Source organism: Caretta caretta, chromosome 5, assembly GCF_965140235.1.
Source record: "Caretta caretta isolate rCarCar2 chromosome 5, rCarCar1.hap1, whole genome shotgun sequence".
Classification (NCBI taxonomy): Eukaryota; Metazoa; Chordata; order Testudines; family Cheloniidae; genus Caretta; species Caretta caretta.
In genome coordinates this window covers 76607414-76634276 of record NC_134210.1, presented here as the reverse complement: position 1 = coordinate 76634276, position 26863 = coordinate 76607414, and the positions used below count along the sequence as shown (strand labels likewise).

Sequence of the window (26863 nt, the reverse complement as noted above, 5' to 3'; positions counted from 1 at the left end):
TACCTTGTGGTTAGAACTTTCCTTCCGAGCTGCCCTGGTTATAGTGACAGGATGTGGGATCCAGAAAAACCCAGGCCTGTCCATCAAAACCCTAAGGAGATTGGAGCTAAAGGAGGTAACTGGGTGAACAGGGTCGCTACATGTGTTTCAATAGCTAAGTGTTGTTACTTATTACCCTGCTGAGTAAAGCTTTGGTAAGGAGTATTTGCCAAGCCAGTCGGAACTAGCTGGGTACAATTTACTAAATAGGCCAGCTCTTATCCTTAGGCAGTTGTGTTAAACTTCTTAATTAAGCAGTTATTTTTCTAGGAAACATATTCAGTGTCACAGCTAAATACAAGGTGGACCCGCCTCATCTCTTCCCCTCAAAGAGACATTTGCCCTTATATGGGCAAGCAAAATAGCGTGGTCTAGAAGGAAGGACAGCAGTCCACGATCTTAGCTAGATGGCTACTCTAGAAACAGTTTACGCCATGCAATTAGCAAAAAATTAGCAGAAACTTGAGATGCATCAGTAACTTTTAGAAAAATCTGAACTAGTGAAAGACTTAATTTCTTGGTGGTTTAGAAAATGTTGGCATTGAATTACATTTCTGAAGTCTCTTCTATAATACTGTAGTACAAACTAATGAGCAAAATGATAGAAAAGTCAAATAGCCTAATTGATAGGAAGCCAATTCAAAATCTTCATGCATAGCAGCTTCCATTGTTTTAATCTAATGAGTCCTCAGAAGGAAGAGTTGAGTGCATGGGAATTAAAGAATAATTAAAAATAAAAGCACAGATGGGTCCACTTTTGGCAGAGAAAACTTGCATTCATTTTTTAATAGTTCTTTGCCTGCTCCTAGAATTTGGAGATTCCCCCCCGCCACCAGAATTCTATCAACTGAATGATTTCTTAGAGAATGTATTAAGAAATATCATTCTTGTTTTCTCCTGGGAAATAGGGTGGGGTGAAAGGAGGTGCCCTGCATTCCTCCCTATTAAGTATTTATTTTATCACAAATAGCAATGTCTGATTCAGTAGATAAAATCTCAATCTAGAGGTTTCTTATGCCAAACTGGAATGATATGCAGATGATGAGACACCAACTGAATCAAACAGCTGAAATGTTTCTGCAGTTTCTCATTTTTGGAACATTTGTTTTGGCAAAATATTTAGTAAATGAATGGGGAATGAGATTTCATGTAAACAAAGTAGCATAATTTATACATTCAAAGAATATCGATGTCCTGAATTACTAGAACATAAAAAAAAGCAAAGGGTGGAACAAGTTTTAGGAATACAAGAATTGTTCTGCTGTTAGATACCTCTGGCATCTCCCCACATCTATGTCCAAGTAAATCTAACAGCTTCGTAAGACACTGTCCCTAGTTGCTCCTTGTCCTGAACTGATGGAGGACTGGGGCTGGACTGCTTGCCACCGGTACTGGCTGCTGCTTGCCCCAGACGGGGAGGGGGATCTCAGTGCTTCTTGTTATCAGCAAGAAGGTATGCTCTGTTTGAGCTGCTGGCCCTAGCTGGTTGCCTTGCTCCCTGGCTGACGAGACCCTGGCTCTGTTCTGATTGCAGGTCACAGGCACCTGTGGTGAGGGGGAAAATGGCTAAAGTGTCACACTATGGTGCTTTAGTCATAGCTCCAAAGGCCATGGAGAAGTTGTTGGACTTTGTTCCAGAATACATCTCTAGCGTTAGCCCTTCAGGATAGCTTTTTGATTAGAGGCCTGGAGATACTTAACCATTGAGATACTAGCTAGTGTGACACAGGTGACAGCAACGCAGCCTAGAGTATCTCCTCTGCTCTCTCTGGCCCTAATGCAGCAAAGTATTTCATGTGCTTAAATCCCACTGAAAATTGGACACGTGCTTAAGTGTTTTCTTGAACTGAGGTCCAAATCAGAAGGTTCCTAGGTAGGAGCAGCTCAGAAAGCAGGTAACACGATCTTTCTCGCCAAATTAGAAGACTTTACCATACAAATGCAAACTGGTAATCAACCTCCCTCTCGAGCGGCCAATGGACAGGCAGATATTACAGACTTTACAAATATTGAAAAACATGCAGCCAAGATTATTGATTTGCTGAATAAAAGTTTCCTAACCCTTGTGCTCCTTAAAGCTTGAGACTCTGTGCTTGTTATGTTCTACAAGGCCTTGGAAAAAATATATTTCAACTCTGTGCTTGTGCACACACCTGCACATGCAAAGAGTCACTAGCATAAAATCTCTGTTTTTCCTTCTGATTTTACTTGCCAAGATCAGGCTGCAATAAGTCATCATACTTTTGCTACCAAGGGACTCTGTTACATTAGTATTCACTAAACAAAGAAAAAATGATAAGCATGTTCTATAATAAATAATTTTGCATTTAAACAGTGTTTGTATACTCATTACTGTAAAATAGGTCAGCATTAGTTCAAAGTGGTGAATATATAATTTAGTAACTTTTAAAAAAGGAAGTTAACTGTATCTGGTCTCTATATAACTGCTAGAGCAGACGCACGATGACTGAAGTAAATGGAAAGTGGATTAATCAGGAAAAAATATCCTATTACACAATGTACCTTTGAGAATTTTGTATTAAAAAGGAGGATGAAGGGAGGAAAAACAACAAGTCCAGAGGAAACCAAAATCTTGGATTAGCAAATTAATTCTGCAACAGTGAGAAATGGAGAACAAGGACTTCGCTTTTACATACATGCATGTTTGCTTATAGAAAAAGTCCTTCTGTTGGTAATCTAACAGATATACTTCAATATTTGCAAATGGATGTCTACCATTTTTACTATAAAATCTGTGCATTTCTATTGAGATAGAACAAAATCAGTTCTATATGTGCATACAGTACCCAATTCATAGTGTCTGAAGTTACAGATCACAGCTTTTCATATCTGAAGTCAGGTCTACACTAAAAAGTTTGGTCAACCAAGCTACTTTGCTCAGCAGTGTGAAAAATCTACACACCTGAGCAATGCAGTTAAGCTGAGCCAATCCCCAGTGTAGACAGTGCTAGACTGACAGAGAAATTCTTCTGTTGACCACCTACCACCTCTTGGCAATGCAGATTAACTACAGGGATGGGAGAACCCCTCCCATCACTGTTGTGACAGTCTATGCTGAAGCATTACAGCAGTGCAGTTGCAGCGTTTCTAGTGAAGACAGACTGAGTTTCTAACCCTTTTCTGGAGGTTAGGACCTTTAACTCTGGAGGTTATTTACCCCACTGCCACACCCACATGTACTATAACTCCCAGTTTCTTTTGCTCTGTAGCAGTTTCTGCTGTGCCCATCCCAGCATGTACTGGAGCCAGGAAGACTGTTCTCTCTCCTCCACCCTCTCACTCACCCAGTTCCTTGGAAAACCAATTATTGTGTATTACCCCTGTTATATGCCTGGCATCCAGGAGCACAAGGAGCTGAAATACAAGTCACTCCCAAATTTAAATTTCCTCCATGATGAGGCAACATTGCACTGATCTACCTACAGGAAAAACAAAACATTGGCCCCCCTCTGACAAGACAGCCTATAAACATCAGCATGACAGTTTTTAGGAATGCAGGTAAGGTAACAGATCATACAGACAAAATCTGCCTTAGGTTTTTATACAGCATGTCACAATTCAGGGAAACTACATTTGTATTTCCCCTCAGTGGTTCAGTAAAGGCACAACTCTCAGGCTTCTGACTCTCTAGCTGTTGCCTTTCTGGGTGGAGACCTGTGTGCCTCTCCCTCCTGATCCGAGTATTTCTAGGCTGAACAGTTGCCTGCCTTGTGTTATTTGCAGCAAGACAGCTTGCTTTCTCTTCAAAGACTAGTAACAGTCTAATCACCCGTTATAAATTACCACACAGTGCTTTATAGTTTATTTTTAAAGGTAAAAGCACTACAGAGAAAATATATTAAAAACCACCATCCAGCACTGCCTCTCCTTCCCCTCAGTCTCCACAAGAGCTGTGGTTAGTGTCAGTCCCTCCAACCCTTCCCTAAGTATTGGGGTCCTCCCTAGACTGGAAGTCTTGTCTCTTTGCTGAATCAGAACAAAAGCCAGGAGTCAATGTAACCTGGTGTTATTTATTCCCAATGTCCTTGCTTTGTCTGCTGGTCTCTAGGGTCTCCATCTTGAACCTTTCAGGACGGTGAATATGTAATTGGCTAGAAAATGGGTCCCTCCCCAGGACAGAGCTTCAAAGGGCTGATAACAGGAAGAATTAGATTAGCACATCCCCTCCTCAGAGAAACTACATGCAATCTCACAATAGCACATAGACAATTATATTTTTATGACAATGAATTCCAAAGATGTTAAACTTAAAAAGGTTTGTCCAAAATATTTTGTTATATCAGTTTCACCACCACGCATCATCATCGTATCAGAGTGCTAGACTATTAATAGCAAGTGGACTTCATGGAGTCTCTGGCTTTTCTCCCTTTTCAAGGTTTCTGAAAGAGGTGGAGTTAATTTTTTGTTTGTTTGGCTCCAGTCTGTTGTTGTTGTTTTAAAGTTTGCCTGTTTTTTGGGTGGATGTTTTTGTGTTTTATTTATTTGCCGGTGGCGGCAGGGAGGCTGTCAGTGTTGTGACAGCTTCCTCTTTTTCGAAGAGCTCATAGTTATTATGAGGAAAAAGAATGAGAGAGGAATCAGATGTTAATGCCTAGATGGTTGCCAATACTAGATTAAAACAAATTAGGCATTTAATTAAATTTTAGAAGCAAATTTTCATACACCTTCTCCTACCCTCGAACATAAATAAAACCCACATTTGGTCAGATAAAACAGGCTCATCTTTTCACTTTTCCATACCAACACTGCAACACTATTTTTATTGCTCAAGAAACAAACAAACAATTAGGAAGAATGCAAGATAAATAAAAACAATTATAATTCAGAGTTTAAGAAATAAACAGATTTTAACCAATTTGTTTTTAAGATAGCATCTTTCATTAAAAGTATCACAAAAGGCTTTCCAGGGAGAAGTAGAATAGTACTAGAAGTAAACAGAAGTAAATTCTGGTCTGGTTTTCTCACTTTTAACATGCATCCTAATATTCTTTTTAGATACCTCTAGCCTTGGAGCAACTAAAATAATCCCCACAATGTTAATATTTCTTCCAGAAATGCAATTACAGACAACCCTTATTTTTTTATATTCTATACATGCTTTTTTGCAAGGAAACCAAGTTCCACCAATTACATAAATTAACATTTGATGCAGCCCTGCCAAAACTGCACAAAACTGTAATTAGGCAATAAACCTTGGAAACTTAACTGAAAGGTTAAGTATTTCCATGCATTCAATTAAATAGCACTCTTCATCTTCTATGCAGGGAGAAACAGAGTTTGCATAGGTGCTCAGACAAAAAAGTGGACACAATCTACATATACTAACTTGCTGCAGATGAAGTAGTCACTTGAAAAAAGTAAAATATCCTCTTAGCTGTACAGATGCCAGTTTAAACTGGTTTGATCCCATCAGAACCCAGAGACCAAGAAAGCTCGTATCATTTACAAACAAACTTTGAAAAAATGTTTTATGACCCTTTTACTCCTACTTTTTCCTTAGGTTTTGAAATTGAGCTTGTAGACTAGGTGCATCCTCTCTGAATTGAGTTTGTATCCATTCTTACTTTAAAAAATATTTATTAGAAAACATTTTCTCATTCATCTATTTTTGAAAAAAAAAAATGGAGATATCTACCGTTTTCTCTTGCTACCATTTGCTTTTTATCCTGAGATGTTTCAAGTATCTGTCTACTGGATTCATCTATTAGGTAATTGTTAAAAAAGCACATATTTTTTGTACACCTCTGCGTGGTCACAAGTTTAAATTAAAAAAGGATTTTTATTTTTTAAAACCACACACAAATGCCAGTGACAGATTTATCTTTTTCAGTAGAAATAGTACATCCACCAGACTCTGCTGTACAGAATATTTTTTTGGGGGGGAAGAACCTAGTTCATATGTGAACTGAAGGTGGTACTCTGGCCTCTCACATACACTTAATTACTCTGGTGAGGATGCTGGCCATCCTAGAGACACTCAATGAACGGATTCCTAGTCAGACTACTAAGTGTTACATTTATTTGAGTTGCAGTTTAGAGATATCCTTTTCCTCTACCATACATATCAAATACCATTCACTCCACAGTAGATCTGAAAATTTCACTTTCAAAGGCAAGGGGGCAAATAGTTATTTTGTCAAATTGTATATTGTGCTACCTTAGTGTCCCTGGATTATGAACGTTACCAAGTAGCTTTTTCATATGTGCAAGTTCAGACTTTGAGAAAACAGGTGATAATGGATAAAGAATGGTTTTGCTTTTGTTAATGTTTTTTAGTTCATTTGCTCAGTTTCCCTTAAAATAACTGTGCACAATCTACAGAAACAAAGTCAAGCTATTTCCAGATACACATGTCCTCACTCAGAGGTTCCATTTGGAAATAAGTGCCAGTTTTTAAATAAACTAATGATCTAAAAAGATTTTAGGAAGCTCATTGCTCCAGAAATTTTCTGGAGCAGACTTTCTTATATTCAGATGTTAACAACGAATAACAGCCTACAATTCACAAAAATGAAGCCATTACCTAGGGAAGCTACAGTCACAAAATTGTGACTTTAAACATGTGCAGGATTGGGATCAACATAAAAGAGCACACTGAAAAAAAGTGACTACTGATTTAAAATAATTACATGTGCCTAAGTATTTTCAAAATCAGGAATTAAATATGTAATGCATAGCTTGGTTAATTGGTAAATTTAGGCTAATTATTAGGAATGGCTTCCCTTCAGTGAGAGCTATACAATTACTCAACATTAATCCAAGCAAATCGGTGACGATGCATCTCTGGACACACAAAAGACTACAAGAACAATCCTGCACTGTCAGAGAATCTGACTGGATGACCTAGCAGGACTTTTCCATCTTTAACTTCTGATTCTGCGATTCATATTAATCTGATACTTTGATATATGACTTTTCAGTGCAATTCTTTAATCTTATTTTCATGTGAAAAGTATTATGAAGTTTGGGGTAAAAAGATGAAATGTTTGCTTGAATGTCCTACAGAAAAGAGAAGAGGAACTCCTATAGCCTATTTTGGGATAGTATGATAATATGTTTCCCCACAGCGTCCAAAATGATTTTTTGAACAAGGGGTTGGTGTGATGTGCGTCTAGCAGCTTCTACTGAAACATTACTATGAAAGCAAGCAAAAGAAAAGCCCTCAACTACCTGAAATCTTAAGAGAAACAAATTGATGGTGGGAGGTACAGAAGGGAAAGAAAGTCAGACTGCATGTGACTCAGCTGCATGGCATGGCAGTTAAGTTGGTTTCAGAGTCTATGAATGAAAAAAAGATTGAACTGGTATAGAAATGTGACTGTAGCAATTTCTTAACATTTCAAAATACTGGCTTCAAGCTTTCTAAGGCTTGTCTACACAAACAGCCCTGCCGTAGTGCTTACTGAAGATGCTACCTATGCTGACAGAAGAGCTTCTCCTGTCGATATAGCGTTACCTACTCTATACCATAAGCTAGGCTGGTATAATTACTCAGAGGTGTGACTTTTCCGCACTCCAAGTGACACAGTTATACCAACATAAGTCTGTAGTGTAGACCAGGACTAATGCAGTTAACAACACAACTCACCAGAAATACCTACTGTATACTTGGTATGTACTTCAGATACACTAATATTTTTGTGAAGCAGAACAAGATATGGGTTATATTTCCCGAGATGTATAATTAATATATACTTGCAATTACTCTAACCTGAACCACCAGATGGTGTCACTCAAGCTTCAGATATATGTAACTAAAACAACATGTATTTGGAAATAGAGTTACCATTAAAGAGATGGTTGAAATATAATGCCTTCAGTTTATGGCTGTTCATAAAGTCTGAACACATACTAATTGTGTAATATATATGTTCAAAAATTCCCACACATCTCCTGTTTTATTATGTAATCAAGAGACAAACTGTTCCCTTTAAATAAAACAAAAAATAGTAATTACTGTGATATGTTCTCAATAAGTTTACAAAGGACATAGAGCAAAGGTGAATGATGCAGGTGGTCCTTTCAACAGGCCACCATTGTATTTTTAAAATGTATTTAGACCCATTGTGAAAGCAAGGTAACTTCATTTTACAGTCATTTTAGGGGATTAATTAGAAACTGTAGCAGACACTTCAGCTATTGAAATACCATGTATTAACTCTACTGTGGCTGACCAAAATAATTTGATAAGAGGACAGTACTAATCAAAAAATTAATATGGGTCAAATTGACTTGAGAAGTTCTTGTCTCTCTCTATATGATGTTTGCCTGCTCACAAGGAAAGTGGATATTTTGCTATACTCCACCACCAAATTTATTTCCTCTTACGGGCAAGGCCCTACCAAATTCACAGTCCATTTTGGTCAATTTCACGGTCCTAGGATTTTAAAAATCATAAATTTAATTATTTCAGCTATTTAAATCTGAAATTTCACGATGTTGTAAGTGCAGAGATCCTGACCCAAAAAGGAGTTGTGGGGTAGTCACAAGGTTATTGCAGAGCGGGTTGCGGTACTGCTACTCTTACTTCTGAGCTGCTGCTGGTGGTGGCACTGCCTTCAGAGCTGGGCAGCTGGAAAGCAGTGGCTGTTGGCCAGGAGCCCAGCTTTGAAGGCAGAGCCACTGCCAGCAGCAGCGCAGAAGTGAGGATGGCATGTTATGGTACTGCAGAGCTGGGCCTTCAGTCAGCAGTGGCCACTTTCTGGTCACCCAACTCTGAAGGCAGCAGGGCAGAAGTAAGGGTGGCATGGTATGGTATTGCCACCCTTCTGTGCTGCTGCTGGCAGGGCACTGCCTTCAGAACTGGGTGCCTGGCCAACAGCTGCAGCTCTCCGACCACGCAGCTCTGAAAGCAGTGCAGAAGTAAGGGTGGCAATATTGTGACCCCTCTAAAATAACCTTGTGACCCCCCTGCAACTCCCTTTTGGGTCAGGACCCCCAATTTGAGAAATTCTGGTCTGCCCCATGAAATCTGTATATTATGGGGTAAATGCACACAAAAAATCCAGATTTCATAGGCAGAGACCAGATTTCATAGTCCATGATGCATTTTTCATGGCTATGAATTTGGTAGGGCCCTACTTATGGGACAGAACCCTGACTTACAGTTCTGTGCTCTAACCTGGAAAAGCTCCTAAAAAGATTTTTAATAATGCAACTGGTAAACACTTCCAATGAAAACAAAGCTAAAATGAAGGTGGTACACTGTTGCAAATATATTGTGAGCTTTGGACTTCTATATTACTTTTGGACAAGTAATCAGAAGGAAATAAGTAGCTGTTGAATTGCTCATGCAGTGTTTAAATTTCTCTAAAATTTATTTCCTTCTCCTTTATTATCCACCTTAAAATTAACATTCGAAGTCTGTTTTAGTTACAACCCTCATTCACTGGGAACACAGGCTCAGTCTTAATCATGTAGATGTAACCTTATGTGCTTGAGTGAATGAGTCAAGGCTGGAGATTTTGGCACTCCATTTCCCTCATGTATGTAGCCACAGGAAATATTATAGTTATCGACCCTTCCGTTGCACAGTTTTATAGGTCTCATAAGTTGACTCTCTGCCAATGCTAGTCAAATACTCAAAAAAGGCCTTTAAATACATTGTTCTATATTAGCTGATACATGTGAGCTGTGTCTCTGTCTTAAATGAGTAAGCATGGATAACTGTATCTCACTAGTTAAACACAGATTTTAAACAAGTAAATGCTAAGTGGGATCTATTTAAAAAAATCTTATTAACAAGTTGTAGCATAACTGTTAATCTATGAATGTGCTGGCATGCTGCAGAATAATACTTAATAATTGTAGAAACTAATGTCACATGAGATCCTGAAAAAATGAAGCACATGCTGACTGTTGCTGCTTACATAGCTTCCTGCCTGAACACACACAAATAATGATCTCCAAAACATCTCATCTTCCTTTCCTACTTAACCCCCGAGTTCTCAAATTCCTCCACGTGCCTTCTTGCCCGTTTAGGAAAGCTTAGTTGTCTCCTTCCTACCCACTCATCTACATAAAGACTAATTACTTTCTAAACTAAAATTTATTTAATACAACTGAGTGGATTGACAAGGTGGGCAGGGAGAAGTTTTGAAGTTGAGGTGGCCATGTTTCTTATGGGGACATAGATGGAACACTTGAGGGTGGTAGCCAATCAGAATTCAAGGATTTCCAGACTAAGGTAATTTCTCAATATCCGTAATCCTTATGGAAATCAGACACCTTGGCTAAAGAACAGAAATTTGACTCAAAAGGGTACGGTTATGAGTCAGTAACCATGTATTAACTCTACTATGGCTGACCAAAATAATTTTATTTCAATATAATTAATTATAATTCTCATGCTTGTCTAAAGCATCTCTAGACAGAGGAAAATCTGATATTCCAAAGATGTGGAAAAGGTGAACTAAATTTTCTCCCTTTGTTTTGAAAATGTTATTTTCATGCAAAAAAGAAAATGAGAGCACACAGATATGCCTCACACATACACATATCACAGCTAAATGTTACACAATAAGAAACATGGTTGGTTACTGAAAAATTCTGGAAGTAAATTAAAGACATGCAGCCATTTCTCAATATTCCAAACTGGTACAGATATAAGAACTCTATTCAGTAAAAATTAGTCAAGCCCTTACATGTTGCTTGTAAGCTTGGAGATATTGCCTACACAGCCAGCCAGCGTATTCAGCAGTAGAGTCAGAGCTTGTCACAGGTAACCTCTTTTATATCAACTTTTGTTTCTATGAAACCAGCTGAAGTGATTAGAGATGCATATTCTGAGACCTACAGACATTTCACCAAGGATGTGCGTAGTGAGGCAAAGTATATCCAAGACTGGTATACACCAAATCAACTGACCTCAACTTACTGGACAGAGCCCCTAATAAAGGTATGTTTACATCAAACGGTGATGCTTTTTACAGGAACCATGACATATCTAAATATTCATTTCAGTTGACAATGTGAAAAACTACATATATATAAATAAGCTTGGACAGTTTTCTATAAATCCAGTGGCAGCTACTCATTTTAAGCACTGTAATAGAAGTTAACTCATTTTAGGAACATTTTACAATTGATTATAGCTGACAGGAATAAGGCCCCAATTGTGCATTATGTAGGAGACATTTACAGATAAAACTAGCTGCTGACTGATTTGCACAGCACATTTTGAAATCTGAACAGCAACAGTAACTAAGTGAAGTTACAAACCCAACCTAACCCTTTATTGTAGTGTTGACTCTCCAATAATAAGGTTATTTTCTAAACACATTTCTAAGGTAGAATGTCCTGTTTTTGATCCCAAACAGCCAACTACTAAAATATTGTAGTGTAAAAATTCAGTTTTATCTCGAAGTCACTAAAGTTCAACTTGGCCCTACCTTGGACTTGTCTGGACTTAACAGGAACAAAACCTGGCTCCCTGTAAGGCCTGCCTACCTTTGAAGCACTGCAGCTGTGCTGCTGCAGTGTAGTAGACACTACCAATGTTGATGGGTAAGGCTGCGAATCATTCAGGGAGGTCATGGCTTCCATGACTTTCTGTGACCTCTGAATTTTGCAGCAGCAGGTACGGCTGACCCCAGGCCATCCCAGCAGCTGGGGAAGTCCCAGAGCAGGCCGCACTGGTTGCTGCTCTGGCAGCCAGTCCCGGGCACTGCCCTGGATCAGCGGCAGTGTCAGTGGGGCCCTGGGCTGACCCCCCTCTCCAGCAGCGGCGGCAGTGGGGCCCCATGCTGACCCACCCCTGGAGCAGCAGTCCTCAGGAGCACCTCCCTCCCAGCAGGTAAGATTTAGTCAAAGTTATTTTTAGTAAAAGTAATGGACAGATCGTGGGGCTACGACTTTTTGTTGATTGCCCGTCACCCATCCATGACTTTTACTAAAAATACCCATGACTAAAATGTAGCCTTATTGATTGGTGAGGGTCTCCCATCAGATTAAATAATCCACCTCCCCAAAAGGTGTAGGGGGTGGAGGGGTTGGTCAGTTTAACTACTTTGCTCAAAGGGTGTGGATTTTTCACACTCCTGAATGACATAGCTGGTCGACCCAACTTTAAAAACAAAACAAACAAAAACGAGGAATACGGTGGCACCTTAAAGACTAACAGATTTATTTGGGCATGAGCTTTCGTGGGTAAAAAACCCACTTCTTCAGATGCATGGAGTGAAAATTACAGATACAGTCAAATATATATTGGCACATGAAGAGAAGGGAGTTACCTTACAAGTGGAGAACCAATGCTGAAGGCCAATTTAGTCAGGTGGATGTTGTCCACTCCCAATAACTGATGAGGATGTGTCAATACCAAGAGAGGGAAAATTGCTTTTGTAGTGAGCCAGCCATTCCCAGTCCCTATTCAAGCCCAAACTGATGGTGTTAAGTTTGCAAATGAATAGCAGCTCAGCAGTTTCTCTTTGAAGTCTGTTTTTGAAGTTTTTTTTTTTTTTTTGTTGAAGCATGGCTACTTTTAAATCTGTTATTGAGTGTCCAGGGAGATGGAAGTATTCTCCAACTGGCTTTTGTATGTTACCATTCCTGATGTCTGATTTGTGTCCATTTATCCTTTTATGTTGAGACTGTCCGGTCTGGCTAATGTACATGGCAGAGGGGCATTGCTGGCACATGATGGCATATATCACATTAGTAGATGTGCAGGTGAATGAGCCTCTGATGGTGAGGCTGGGTCCTATGATGGTGTCACTAGAGTAGATATGGGGACAGAGTAGGCAACAAGGTTTGTTACAGGGATTGGTTCCTGAGTTAGTGTGTCTGCAGTGTGGTGTGTAGTTACTGGTGAGTATTTGCTTCAGGCTGGGGGGCTGTCTGTAAGCGAGGATTGGCCTGCCTCCCAAAGCCTGTGAGTGGGGAATCATTTTCCAGGATAGGTTGTAGCTAGTTGATGATGCGCTGGAGAGGTTTTAGCTGGGGGCTGTACGTGATAGCCAGTGGTGCTCTGTTATTTTCCTTGTTGGGCCTGTCGTGCAGTAGGTGACTTCTGGGTACCCGTCTTGCTCTGTCAATCTGTTTCCTCACTTCCCCAGGTGAGTATTGTAGTTTTAAGAATGCTTGATAGAGATCTTGTAAGTGTTTGTCTCTGTCTGAGGGATTGGACATTCTTCACTCCATGCTTTAAATTACAGTGAGACTTAAACACATTTAAAATTAAGCACGTTTAAACACCATTCCTGAAAATGGGTCTTTTCCTATGCATTCGCACCTTTTACTCTAACATACTCTGCCCCTTTCTGTAGGAAGCATTCATAGCGGTGGCTTGGCGAGGATAATCTGGCCCACAATTAAGTCTTTTTCCTGTTCAGCAAGTGAAGAAAAAGCCCACGCAAGATATGTTTGTCCTAAAACTATTTCTTATTATGGCTATTGTTTGGAGTACAAATATCACCTAGGAAGTTTCCTATACAAATATTTAAACAATATCACAATGCGAGTCTCCAACTGCAAATATCAGATGAAGATGCTAAATGATATCTAAGTAGGGGGTATTAAAAATTTTTCAACGACAGTTTTAAAAAACCCAATACCTTAACAAAAGCCACTTAAACTTTGCATGCTAAAATTTATCAGCAGTTCAGTTTGCTCTTCCGTTTCCTGAACTTCTAATTCAAGACCACTTCCTTAGAATGAGCACAGCATTTAGTTGTGCTTCTCATGCAGCTGTCACATTTGAGCAAAAACTAAGTGAATTACTGCTGGATTCTTCTCCTTTAAAAGCAAGTTAAAGTGATCACAGAAGCAATAGGAGTGGTGTTGAAAGCCATGACCATCATGTCAAACACAGGAGCAGATGTAAAAAACCAGATACTATTTCAGTGTCTAGTCATCCCTTTTCAAGTTTTTCTCTTCAGTTGAAGTAACGGTTTTTTTCGGGGGGAGGGGGTGGATCTTTTATGGTGTTCAGCTATTAGTAAGTCTCAGTTTTTTTTTCTACCATAGCATATAATGAAGCATCAAGATCTCCGTCAGTCTTGACCTTTTTAGTAGAAAATATTTAAAATGAGGCATGAGAGTTTTTTTGACTGATCAGAATGCAGGATTTTCTGGACTAATATTGAACCCAACATTTCACAGGGATCTTGCTATATAAACAGTAATGTTGAACTACAATAAAAACAAAATTAGAGCAACTGTGAATGACAGAGTGAAAGTTCCAATACACTGCAGAAATGTACTGACTACTCTTTCCCTACATTGAAAGGCACCAAGGATTGATATAATCTATTTCCTACTCCTTCAGTGTATTGTGCCAAGCTGCTAGTCAATCTGTATTAAAAAATATAATAGTCATAATTTAGTGCTTGTGAAAGGTGTTGGTTTGACAGCCAGGGGAAATGAAGTAATCTATTACTACACAGACTAAATCAGCACACACAATATAAGACTTTCCCACAACGACTCAGTCCCTGAACTTCAGGACTGCTAGACCTGTGAGGATGGCTATTAGTACTAAACATACTGATGGTTTTGCACAAGATCTGGACTGAGCCCAGCTCATCTCACATATGCAATCAAACCACCACCAGACTGTTAACAACAGTCACTCTCAACCAAGGCTGAATTTGAAAAGTGTTAATAGTCATTAGAGGCTACCACACCTGTGTACTTTTTGTACAACATCACAAGTGTATTTTTATCTTTTTCTGAATGCTTGTCTAATGAATACCTCAACAAAAGGGAAAAAAAAATGAAATTTATCACACATCCAAAACAACTTGAACATGACCAGATGTCATCCATGTTCAGTACATTCAGGCATTCATAAGTTATCTGAATTTTGAAGAAGCTTTGTTGACTTTACAATGTAAGTTGAACTCCTTAACTAAATATTCAGAAGATGTCAACCTTTTTTAAAAAAACAAACAATTTTAGGTAGAGGCTTGAGATTTTAAACTGGGTATGTAGGACAGTCGTATAGCCAAAGAGTAGAGTTTATACATTAAGGGATAATCTCTCAGTAAATGAGAATTTAGTGCTCATTAAAGACTACTAGGAGTGATGCATGTGTACTGGAAAGGGAATATACATACCCTCTATGCTTTCTGGGCTGAAATTACCCACTCAAAACCAAATTTTCAATGAATATTTAATGTATTACCAATATCTCATTAACAACCAGGTAACAAAAATTTTCAACTGAGATTTACTATAGGATCCTTTTACATCTGACACTTCTTTTTAGCACAACAATGAGAACAATTTAGTTGCTTAAGTTTATAGACAGAAAAAAAAAAAAACATCTTCACACTGAACTGTGAAGTGTTATCCTTAGAACACACCGTTCACTTTTTTCATAATTATATATAATATATATACACAATTTAATTTTATATACTCATGAGCTTGCATGCCCCCTTGAACACTAGGGCCTGTTTTACTTAGTTGAAGCAATACTGGTCATGATGCTGTGGTAATCCCCTAAATTTAAGCACCTGGATAGCCACTAAAGAATAGCAGAAGAGACCTTGGTTTAATGCCTCATTCAAGAGATAGCACCTCAGGTGCTAACTCAGGGGTGGGCAAACTTTCCGGCCCAAGGGCCACATTGGGTTTGCAAAACTGTATGGAGGGCCGGGTAGGCAAGGCTGTGCCTCCCCAAACAGCCTGGCCCCACCCCTATCCGACCCCTCCCACTTTCCACCCCCAGACTGACCCCCTCAGAACCTCCCACCCATCCAATCCCCCTGCTCCTTGTCCCCTGACTGCTCCCTACCGGAACTCCCCGCCCCATCCAACCCCCCCTGCTCCCTGTCCCTTGACTGCCCTGACACCTATCCACACCCCCACCCCCTGACAGGCCCCCCAGGACTCCCACACCTATCCAACTGCCCCCTGCTCCCTGTCCTCTGACTTCCCCCCGGGACCTCCCGGCCCCCTTACCATGCCACTCAGAACGGCATGCCTGCAGCCGCGCTGCCCGGCCGGAGCCAGACACACTGCCATGCTGCCCTGCAGGAGCACGCAGCCCCACTGCCCAGAACACTGCCCACGTGGTGGCGGGGAAGGGGCCGGGGGCTAGCCTCCCCGACAGGGAGCTCAAGGGCCGGGTAGGACAGTCCTGCGGGTCAGATGTGGCCTGCGGGCTGTAGTTTGCCCACCTCTGTGCTAACTGAATCAGACGTTGAGTGTTATCCTTAACCAACAGCAGGGAACTAAAAGTGTTTTTTCTCTCATCACCTTGGAGTTTAAATGTATACTTGCTTCTTTTTTTTTTTTTTTAAGCTTTTAGAAAACGTTACAAATGCATAAGTTGTGTAAGTATGTTCTGTGTAGTGCATAAATGCATATTCCAATCTTATAGTAATACAGCTAACATTTCTGAAGTTTGCGAGTGAGATTTGTGCTTAGTAAAGCTAGAGACAAATAAAATACTGACTTCAGCTAAACATAGGGAAGCTACACTCTCTACATAACTGAAGAGGTCTGTGTAAGCTCGTAAGCTTGTCCCTCTCACCAACAGAAGTTGGTCCAATAAAAGATATTACCTCACCCACCTTGTCTCTCTAATATCCTGGGACCAACACTGCCTAGTTCATTTAAATGACGTGCAGTGACCTGTCTAAACTTCTCCTTGACCAGACAACATTTTTTTCTATGGTTTTGTGATTTTAACAAACTGTAGGCAGCAAACCAGACTGCGGCCAAACTCGTTTTTCACTTGTTTCTAAACTGGAATTTTAACCCTGAGGAAGAAGGCAAGGGAAATAATCCATTGTACCACCACATTTGTAAAATGTCAGAACTTCACTAGTTTACAACAAAGGCAATATGGCTGCTTATCAGCAATGATCTATTTTATATAGATAATATAAAAAACAATACGTAACAAGTTGAAAACTTTAAAAATGATTAAAGTTGATTTGGCTTTTGAATAATTGATTGTTGCAGCAAAACTTTCTATGCATGAATTTCACATCAAACCACATCTTTTAAACTTTGTTTTGGGTTGTCTAATTTGCGATATATGTATCTTATTCTAGGAGTTTCTCCAAGCTTGTTCAGATCTTGTGCGACCCCCTATTTGTCAGAGTAGTAATGTGGTTTCCCCATAAACACACTCCTGTCAAGCAGTTAAATTCTAAAGAAATCAAACTATTGATGGCTCTTTCCAAATCAGCATGTCTTTTTATATACATTGTATACAGATAATTCTAATCTGTGGTTAACACAGGATGCTCATTGCATAACATCCTGCAGAAGGACAGTTATTTGCATCCAGACCCATTGGTTTATATAAACGCACTTAGGCAAGGACTAGCTGGTAAAGTGTACACAAATTCTGCAGAACCATCAAAAACAATACTGAATTTTGAGAACAGTCACTAATTATGAAGGGGCTTGCTTAGATTTCCATAGTTAAGGTTCAGCTCAGATTTAAACTTATGAAAAATATCGAACATCCTCTGAAATTAATGAAGTTGCAATTATCCCAAAACTAGATATTTTCTTCAGGAAATTCAGAATTAAGGTGACTCAATGAAGGAAAAGAAAAATGAAACAAACTGATATCCTTACAAACCAATGTAATCTAATTTGGCACCACAAACATTATGAAGAAGACACATACACTTACAGTATGGTGTCACTATAGGATAGAGTGAAAGTTGATCGGGTGCTTTAACTGTGCATTGTCCGTACCTTAACATGTTGGCATTTCTTTTAAATTTAATCTTAACTGAATATCCTGAAGAAAACAGGTGGTCTGGGGATAATGGCAACATCCCTATAATGTATTTTGCCTAAATTACTGATCCATAATCTCAATCTAAACTCCAATTTAACATATAAGGTGGGTGCATAACGGGTTGGAAAATCATTCCCAGAGAGTGGTACACAGTCATGCTGGAAGGGCACAACAAGCAGGGGTCCTGCAGGGATCAGTTCTGGGTCTGGTTCTGTTCAATATCGTGATTAAGAAAATGGCATCGAGAGTACACTTATAAAGTTTGCGGATGAAACCAAGATGGGAGGGGTTGCAAGTGATCTGGAGGATAGGATTAAAATTCAAAATGATCTGGACAAACTAGAGAAATGGTCTGAAGTAAATAGGATGAAATTCAATAAGGACAAATGTAAAGTACTCCACTTAGGAAGGAACAATCAGCTGCACACATACAAAATGGGAAATGACTGCCTAGGTAGAAGTACTGTGGAAAGGGCTCTGGGGGCCATAGTGGATCACAAGCTAAATATGAATCAACAGTGTAATGCTGCTGCAAAAAAAGCAAACATTCTGGGGTGTACTAATAGCAGTATTGTAAGCAAGACACAAAAAGTAATTCTTCCACTCCATTCTGCACTGATTAGGCCTCAACTGGAGTATTGTGTCGAGTTCTGGGCACCATATTTCAGGAAAGATGTCGACAAATTGGAGAAAGTCCAGCAAAGAGCAACAAAAATGATTAAAGGTCTAGAAAACATGACCTTTGAGGGAAGACTGGAAAAAAACTGGGTTTGTTTAGTCTGGAGAAGAGAAGACTGAGAGGGGACATGATAACAGTTTTCAAATACATAAAAGGTTGTTACAAAGAGGAGGGAGAAAAATTGTTCTTATCCTCTGAGGATAGGACAAGAAGCAATGGGCTTAAATTGCAGCAAGGGCAGTTTAGGCTGGACATTAGGAAAAACTTACTAATTGTCAGAGTGGTTAAGCACTGGAATAAATTGCCTAGGGAGGTTGTGGAATCTCCATCATTGGAAATTTTTAAGAGCAGGTTGGACAAATACCTGTCAGGGATGGTCTAGATAATACTTAGTCCTGCCTTGAGTGCAGGGGATTGGACTAGATGACCTCTCGAGGTCCGTTCCAGTTCTATGATTCTATAATTTGTCTGCGAAATTAATATTGGAACTTAAAATAAATGACAAAATTAACTTCAATTTCACTAACTAAAGTTTATAAATTTGTTTTTCTTTTTTAAAGCTCTTTTGTTGGTTTCCATTCTAAAATAAATGCAGATTATGGCGTGAACTCTTTTCATTCTTGATTACTCATCAAACCCATGGCACTTAATTTTGTTTATTCTGCATGCAATATATACCAGTTTAAAAACTTTTTTAGGCATCTTGACAATTGGCTTTTTTGAGGGCAAAAAAAGTCAGTCAGTGGAGATGCCAGGTGCTCTACACTTGCAAAAATCACACTAATTGTTTAGGTGTCCAAATATAAATAAAAAGCCAAACTTTAGAAATATTTTTAATTTTTTTTTGGCCAAGCATGTATCTAGAAATTCCCCTTTAGTTCTAACTAATATATGAAACTCTAAAAAATTAGGAAACAAATGGGCCATGGGGGATGGTTTAAGACAGTGTTTTTCAAACCGTGGGTCACAACCCAGTACTGGGTCGCAGCATGTCAGCCACTGGGTTGCCTTGCTCTGGTCAGCACCAGATGTTAGCACCAGATGGTGCTGACCAGATGTCGCTCTGGTCAGCACCAGCACTGGGATGTTAAAAGTTCCATTGGCAGTGCTGCCCAGCTAAGGCAGGCTAGTGCCTACCTTTTCCGACACCGCGCTGTGCCTCGAAAGCGGCTAGCCGCGGGACTGGCTTCTAGGCAGGAGAGTCACGGGGCTCTGTGAGCTGCCCTCACCCCAAGCACTGGCTCTGCACTCCTATTGGCCGTAAACTGGCCAATGGGAGCTGGAGAGGGCGATGCCTGCGAGCGAGAGTCACACGAAGCTGCTTGCACACCTCTGCGTAGGAGCCGGACCTGTTGCTGGCTGCTTCCGGGATGCAGCACGGTCCGCAGTGCCAGGACAGGCAGGAAGTTTGCCTCTGCACCCTGGCTGTGCTGCTGACCAGGAGCCGCTGGAGGTAAGTCCACGCCCCAACCCCATGCCCCAGCCCTGAGCATCCCCCCAAATGTGGAACCCCTTCCTGCACCCCAAATCCCTCATCCGCAACCCCAGCCCAGAGCCTGCACCCCCTGCCCGGACTCCCTCCTGCACCCCAACCCCCGGCCCAAGAGCCCCCCCCACAACCTGGAACCCCTTCCTGCACTCCAAACCCTTCATCCCTGCACCCAGCCCAGACCCCTCCTGCACCCCAACCCCCTGCCCCAGCCTTGAGCCCCCCACCAAACCTGGAGCCCCTGCTGCACCCCAAACCCCTCATCCCCAGCCCCACCCCAGAGCCTACACCCCCAGCCCAGCACCTTGACCCCCTACCACATTGGCCTGCTAAACCCAGAGTTGTGAGTTCAATCCTTGAGGGGGCCATTTAGGGATCTGGGGTAAAAATTGGGGATTGGTCCTGCTTTGAACAGGGGGTTGGACTAGATGACCCCCTGAGGTCCCTTCTAACCCTGATATTCTACCCCAGCCCAGAGCCCCCCCACACACACTCTGAACTCCTCATTCCCAGATCCACCTGGCAGCCCTTACCCCTGCACCCCAACCCTCTGCCCCAGCCCTGAGCCCCTCCCACACTCCAAAACCTTCATCCCCAGCTCCGTTAGGTCATGGGCATCAACAATTTTCTTCAACTGGGTCCCCAGAAAAAAAGTTTGAAAACCACTGGTCTAAAAACCACCTGATATGCTACTCAGTATTTCTGGTATGTACGGTGTATTGTTTTGCTGGTCCAGAATATTTTCACTACAGAGTCTCAGGCATTTTATTGCACTCAGATTGGCACATAACATGTTAGACAAAGTTAAAAGTTCTAAGCATTGGTCATTTGAAATAAGAACTATTTCCCACTGTGTAGCAGTACAAATTTAAGAAGAACTTTCCCCTAAATTGACATTTACTTACTATGTTCACTATAGCTCAAGTTTAGTCAGCTGATGTCAACTACAAAAGGGGAGTGCGTAGCCTTCTGTCATCTGTGCAAACAGTAGGTGGCTTCTGTTTGAAATCTGAGCAATATGTGCTTCTGCTTAGATCTCTATGATAAGTTTTACTAGAACAGAGTTTCACATGAAATTTGACTTTCAGAGTTGAAAAAAAAAGAAAAGCTCCAGCATGACAATTTATTCATCCTCACACACCTCCGAAATCCCCTCCTCCAAATACAAATTCTCATTCCCCCCCACTTACAGCCAATACCTTTTGCTGGCTTCTTTGGATCTTATCCTCCAACTCTCCTTTAGGTCCTCTTACTTTGACAGAGGAAGGAGGCTCCACAAGAGAGTTGCAACTAAGCATGCATGAACACATTTGACCTGTTAATCTCAAGAATGTTTTTCTCATCTTCAATACAACTTTCAAACATTGTATTAAGCACAAAAGAGTACTCAGTGCATGTAACATGCATTATGTTGTGTTAGCTTGTTTGTTTAAAAGATGAACAGCTAAATTTTGAAATCTGCAATATTTGGTAGTGTCTTTTTTCATAACACATGGCAACAAGATACTCCAGGCAATGCTCTGAGGAACAGACATGTCCCACCTGACTTGAAACCATAGTGACTCAAAACTATATTTTCTCTCTAGCATCATATGATTGAATGAGCCCTTCCTTAATTACTGGAAGAGTTAAATATATCAACATGAAACTTAAACCACAAACAACTAAAGTTCTTCACAAGAATACATAATATAAAAAAGTTAAAACTATGAACAATGATAAATATAAAAAATGTTTTATATTTTAAAATGTTGGTGGATTTAATGCTTGTGAGAGTAAGGGAAGAGCAGCAGGGGACAGAACCAGGCATAAAACATGTAGGCTTAGTGAAAGTTTTCCAACATGGATTTAATGCACTTCAACCTGACCTGCAACACCCTTGCTACTAGTGCCCTGGGCCTCATAAACAGAGACTGTCAGTTGTGCTCTTTTGGTGATGTCCACAAGGGATTATACTGAGACCACAAAAGTTCTTTTCACATAAAACCTAAACAGGATTTCAATCTAGATCTCTAGAGGCTAAAAAACTAGTCCCCCCTTCAAACAGTTGTAAGCACTCCACTATGCTTTTGACGGTCTTTCAAAGGGAATTTCCTATTTAAAGCTGACAATAGAAAACGATTCTTGAACAGTTAATCCAACCAATGAACACAACAGCCAGCTAATGGACATTTTTCTTTCTATATACCAGATTAGTCAGTTTTTTTCACTGAGCAAACAATTTGTATGCAGTTTCTGTAGGCTGTTAAGTATAGTATTTCAGAATGTGCATGCAACATTAGGTAAAGCAAAACTTTTATACAGACTGAAATACCACTTAGGGTTGTTGTAAAAACAAAACAAAAAAACAACAATATTTGTATTCTTGTGTATAATTTCCATCATATACACATAGGCTGTTGGAATTTATGTAAACTTTCATAGTGAAAAATCTGATCATGCAAATGTCTTTAACAACTGTCTAGATAAAGGTCTAAGTTTCCAAATAGAAAAAGCTCCTTAGACTGAATTCCAAAGTGCTCTCCTTAACTCATAGTAAGTCAATTATACACTATATATTTTACAAATAGCTATTTCTACCTCATCTCCCAGGTAGTGTTACTTTCAAAGACAGATACAAAATAACTCAAGGAGAAGTTATGGGCTGGATATGGGTTGTTTTTTTTGGGGGGGGGGGGCAGAGAGGGGATGTGTTATGGAAGAGGTCAACCTAGTCAGAATGATCCCTTCTGGCCTGAAAAATCTGTGAAAAAAAAAGCAAGTTACATATGTTAATGCGTGTATTAAGTGTTCTTTTGACCGACAAAAAAGATTTTTTTTCCTTGGGGGGGGGGAAGGGAGGGGAGAGGTAGGCAATTTAATTAGTTTTCATTGCAAATTTATTTATAACATTTAAAATTTTATCCTGAGACAATTCTGGCATAAAAAAAATCTTTCCAAGCTAAAACCATTAAATTTAAAATAAGCTTTAAACAGTTTTTTTTATAAACTTCAGTAAACAAGATTTTATAGCTTTAAAACAATTAAAATACCCACAACTTGTGTATGCTGAATAACACAACTGGTAATTGTATTTTGCTCTAGATTTTTCTAATTCCACCAAAGCTGCTACAGGTGAAAATTTTCAGAGCCCAAATAATAGCACTGCTTATTTACTTCATGTTGGAGCCTCAGTGAGGAAATATTTTTATAGTTAAGAAAACAGCCAAGTGTTTCTGGGTATAAACATGTCAGACGAGAAATCAGCTAAAAAAATAACGGCAACCATTTATTTTGAACCATCGTTGCTCCCCAGAGATTCATGGATAACTCCAATGTTAGTCCACCTCAGACTGGTCTTGAAATTAGCTCTCTTTTCACCACTCTTCTGTGAGTAATTTTAAGTCATTCTACATACATATTCTGCCACCTGTCGCTAGCAATTAGTGGGGCAACTTGTTTGAAAAACTCTTTTCTGTCAAAGCACATTTATGGTCAAACGTGGGAAACATACATGAATGTTTAGTTCTTACACCCTGGGCATAATTTTTATGCCAAGTTGGCTGGTTACTACAATATTTGGTCTTTAAGGGGGTTTCTTCGTCAGACCCTAACTACTCCCTTCACATGATTCTAAAGTCAGAGCTAATTCCAGTGGCAGTCATTTCGGTGTACAGGAACCAGCATGATGAAGAGAGGGTTCGGTCTAGCCCATGGAAAGAGCAAACAAATAGAGGGGGACAGAGTCCCAAAGGATCCCGCAGAGGAAGGAGAAGAAGCCAGTGGTTGCAGGGCCCCAACCCAACAAGATACTTGGGCTCGAGTCGCCCGTTGACTTGGCTGACTCGCATGATTATATAGGTTCTTGTGAAGCAAGATCTAGAAGAGCCAGACTTGACTGCTGTGTTTTCTTATTTGCAAATGATCAGATGCCTACCAAGTTAAAGCAGTTCAATTTCCTGGGGAGGGAACTGTGCACAGCGTGTGCAATAAACTGCCCCCAGGCTCCTCACTAGATTTTAGACAAACGAGAAGAGGAGCCAACCCAGGCAGGACAGAAAAGGCGAAATCACCCGGAGAGCGGCTGTATGGTGAGTCGGGCTGCTCTGACTGCACGCAGGGATCGATGCAGGCAGAGCCAGCGTTGCCGGGGCAGCTCGCCGCGTCTCCCGCACACGCCCAGCCGCGGGGCAAGACTGCGAGCCCCACGGCACCGCGGAGGCAGGGGCAGAGGGGCACGCTGGCCCGCCCAGGCCAGACAGGGAGGCTGGAGCGGAGCCAGTGCCCTGTCCCCGCAGCCCCCTCCCAGCACCGGCAGCGTTAATGGAGCAGCCGATAGCCCCCGCCCGGCCCCAGGGCAGACGGGACTCGGTCCGGGGCGAGCCGGTCCGGGGCGAGCCGGTCCGTCTGTCCAGGGGGGTCCCGCGCACGCGGCGGCGGCACTTACTGTGTGCGGGGACAGGGCGCAGCAGCACCGAACCCCGCGGAGGAGGCAGCTCCCTGGGCAGCGCGTGCGACGACTCGAGTCCCGGCTAGGAGCCTGCGGCTGCCACCACCTGGGGGAAACTCCCTGAAACGCTCCGGTCCCCACGCCCATGGGCGGGGCCAGAGGCCCGGGGGCGGGCTGAGCGGCGATGGGGCAGGGCCGTGTCACTGTCCGGCCGGCCGAGCCAGGTGAGGGTGGGCGCTTCTGTGCGGGGGCGGGGCTTCCCCCCACAGGCTTTGCGGCGCGGGCGGAGAACGGCCCGGGCAGGGCGGTCTCAGGACCCGTCGAGTTTCAGTGGCGGGTGCGGACTCGCCCCCATCAGGCGGCCGGTGCGGGTCCCGGGGCCCGCGCCCCATCGCAGGAGCCAGAGGGGACGTCGGGCGGGACAGCCGAGGCTCGCCGAGGCTCCGGTGCGGACGCGGGCCAGCTCCGGGCGGACCGGACCGCAGCTCGTTGCGAAAGGGGAGGGTTGAGATTTGTGTCGTTCGCGTTCTCGCCCGCGCGCTGCCAAGGTGCCGCAGGGGTTAACGTCTGCCGGGGGCGGAGGGGCCGGAGCGGGCGAAGGAGGCCAGTGGGGGTGGGGCTGGGCGACCTCCTGAGCTGCCATCGCCCGCCCTTTCCCGCTGCCCCGCCAAAGCGCCTCTCTCCCTCTCCCCCGCAATGCTGCGCCGCTCTGACCCTGCCGCGGGCAGTGACCTCTGCCGGGAAGGGCCGGGAGCGGAGGTGAGCGCGTAGGAGACACGACCACACACCTCTGAACGCTGGGTGGGAAATGAAAGAGAGGGGCCCGCGAGGTCGCGCACGGGTGGGAGGCATTAACTTTGTCCAAGAATCTGTGATTTTTCCCGTTTTTGAGCAAAAGGCAGGAGCGAGCGTGCTGGACTGTAGCGAGGTGGAAGGGAAGAGCTTCCTCGGAAACTCTCACCCTTCAGCTAGCTGCCCCGCTAGCTCTCCTTGCCTGAGAGCTGATATGCCTACACCAGTATCTTCAGTACTTTACCGTCCGCAGTCTCTCTCAAGTGCGCTTGCAAAGCCGTAATAGTGCTCAGCAGAGCCAGTGTGCATCCTTACAGCTGTGGTCTATATTTTGTGAATGTCATTACATTTATTAAAAGTTACAATTCATGGAAGTCTGTCCTGTGCTTCATCTCTTCACTTCTATCCTTGCCAGAATTCCAAATGACCCTACCAGGACCAGTATGAAAATGTCAGGTTTCAGAGTAACAGCCGTGTTAGGCTGTATTCGCAAAAAGAAAAGGAGTACTTGTGGCACCTTAGAGACTAACCAATTTATTTGAGCATGAGCTTTTGTGAGCTACAGCTCACTTCATCGGATGCATACCGTGGAAACTGCAGCAGACTTTATATACACACAGAGATCATAAAACAATACTTCCTTCCACCCCACTGTCCTGCTGGTAATAGCTTATCTAAAGTGATCATCAAGATGGGCCATTAGAAGAAAAGCAGGTGACACTGGTTTGTGGCGCAGTTATGCTGAGCTGTGACCAGAGTTTTCCTACAGGTTTCTAGGAGGCTTCTGGTTTCCCTTAAACATCGTTGTAATACTACCTGTCAAGGTTCCTCCCCCACTCTGAACGCTAGGGTATAGATGTGGGGACCTGCATGAAAACCTCCTAAGCTTATCTTTACCAGCTTAGGTCAAAACTTCCCCAAGGTACAAAATATTCCACCCTTTGTCCTTGGCTTGGCTGCTACCACCACCAAACAAATACTGATTACTGGGGAAGAGCTGTTTGGAAACGTCTTTCCCCCCCAAATACTTCCCAAAACCTTGCACCCCACTTCCTGGACAAGGTTTGGTAAAAAGCCTCACCAATTTGCCTAGGTGACTACAGACCCAGACCCTTGGATCTTAAGAACAATGAACAATCCTCCCAACACTTGCACCCCCCCCCCTTTCCTGGGAAATGTTGGATAAAAAGCCTCACCGATTTGCATAGGTAACCACACCCAAACCCTTGGATCTGAGAACAATGAAAAAGCATTCAGTTTTCTTACAAGAAGACTTTTAATAGAAATAGGAGTAAATAGAAGTAAAGAAATCCCCTCTGTAAAATCAGGATGGTAGATATCTTACAGGGTAATTAGATTCAAAACATAGAGAATCCCTCTAGGCAAAACCTTAAGTTACAAAAAAGATACACAGACAGAAATAGTTATTCTATTCAGCACAGTTCTTTTCTCAGCCATTTAAAGAAATCATAATCTAATGCATACCTAGCTAGATTACTTACTAAAAGTTCTAAGACTCCATTCCTGGTCTATCCCTGACAAAAGCAGCATATAGACAGACAGAGACCCTTTGTTTCTCTCCCTCCTCCCTTTTGAAAGTATCTTGTCTCCTCATTGGTCATTTTGGTCAGGTGCCAGCGAGGTTACCTTTAGCTTCTTAACCCTTTACAGGTGAGAGGAGTTTTCCTCTGGCCAGGAGGGATT

General features: G+C 41.9%; 1 protein-coding gene across 1 annotated transcript in view; it reads right to left on the bottom strand.

Annotated features, from left to right (window-relative positions):
- TNFAIP8 (TNF alpha induced protein 8) overlaps positions 1 to 24534 on the bottom strand; it is a 104180-nt gene extending 79646 nt beyond the window's left edge. Inside the window, exon 1 of the mRNA XM_048850832.2 lies at positions 24365 to 24534. Within this exon, the coding sequence (XP_048706789.1) occupies position 24365 (1 nt within the window). The 5' untranslated portion in view covers positions 24366 to 24534. The remainder of the gene's footprint in view (positions 1 to 24364) is intronic.
- Between the last annotated feature and the right edge of the window lie 2329 nt (positions 24535 to 26863).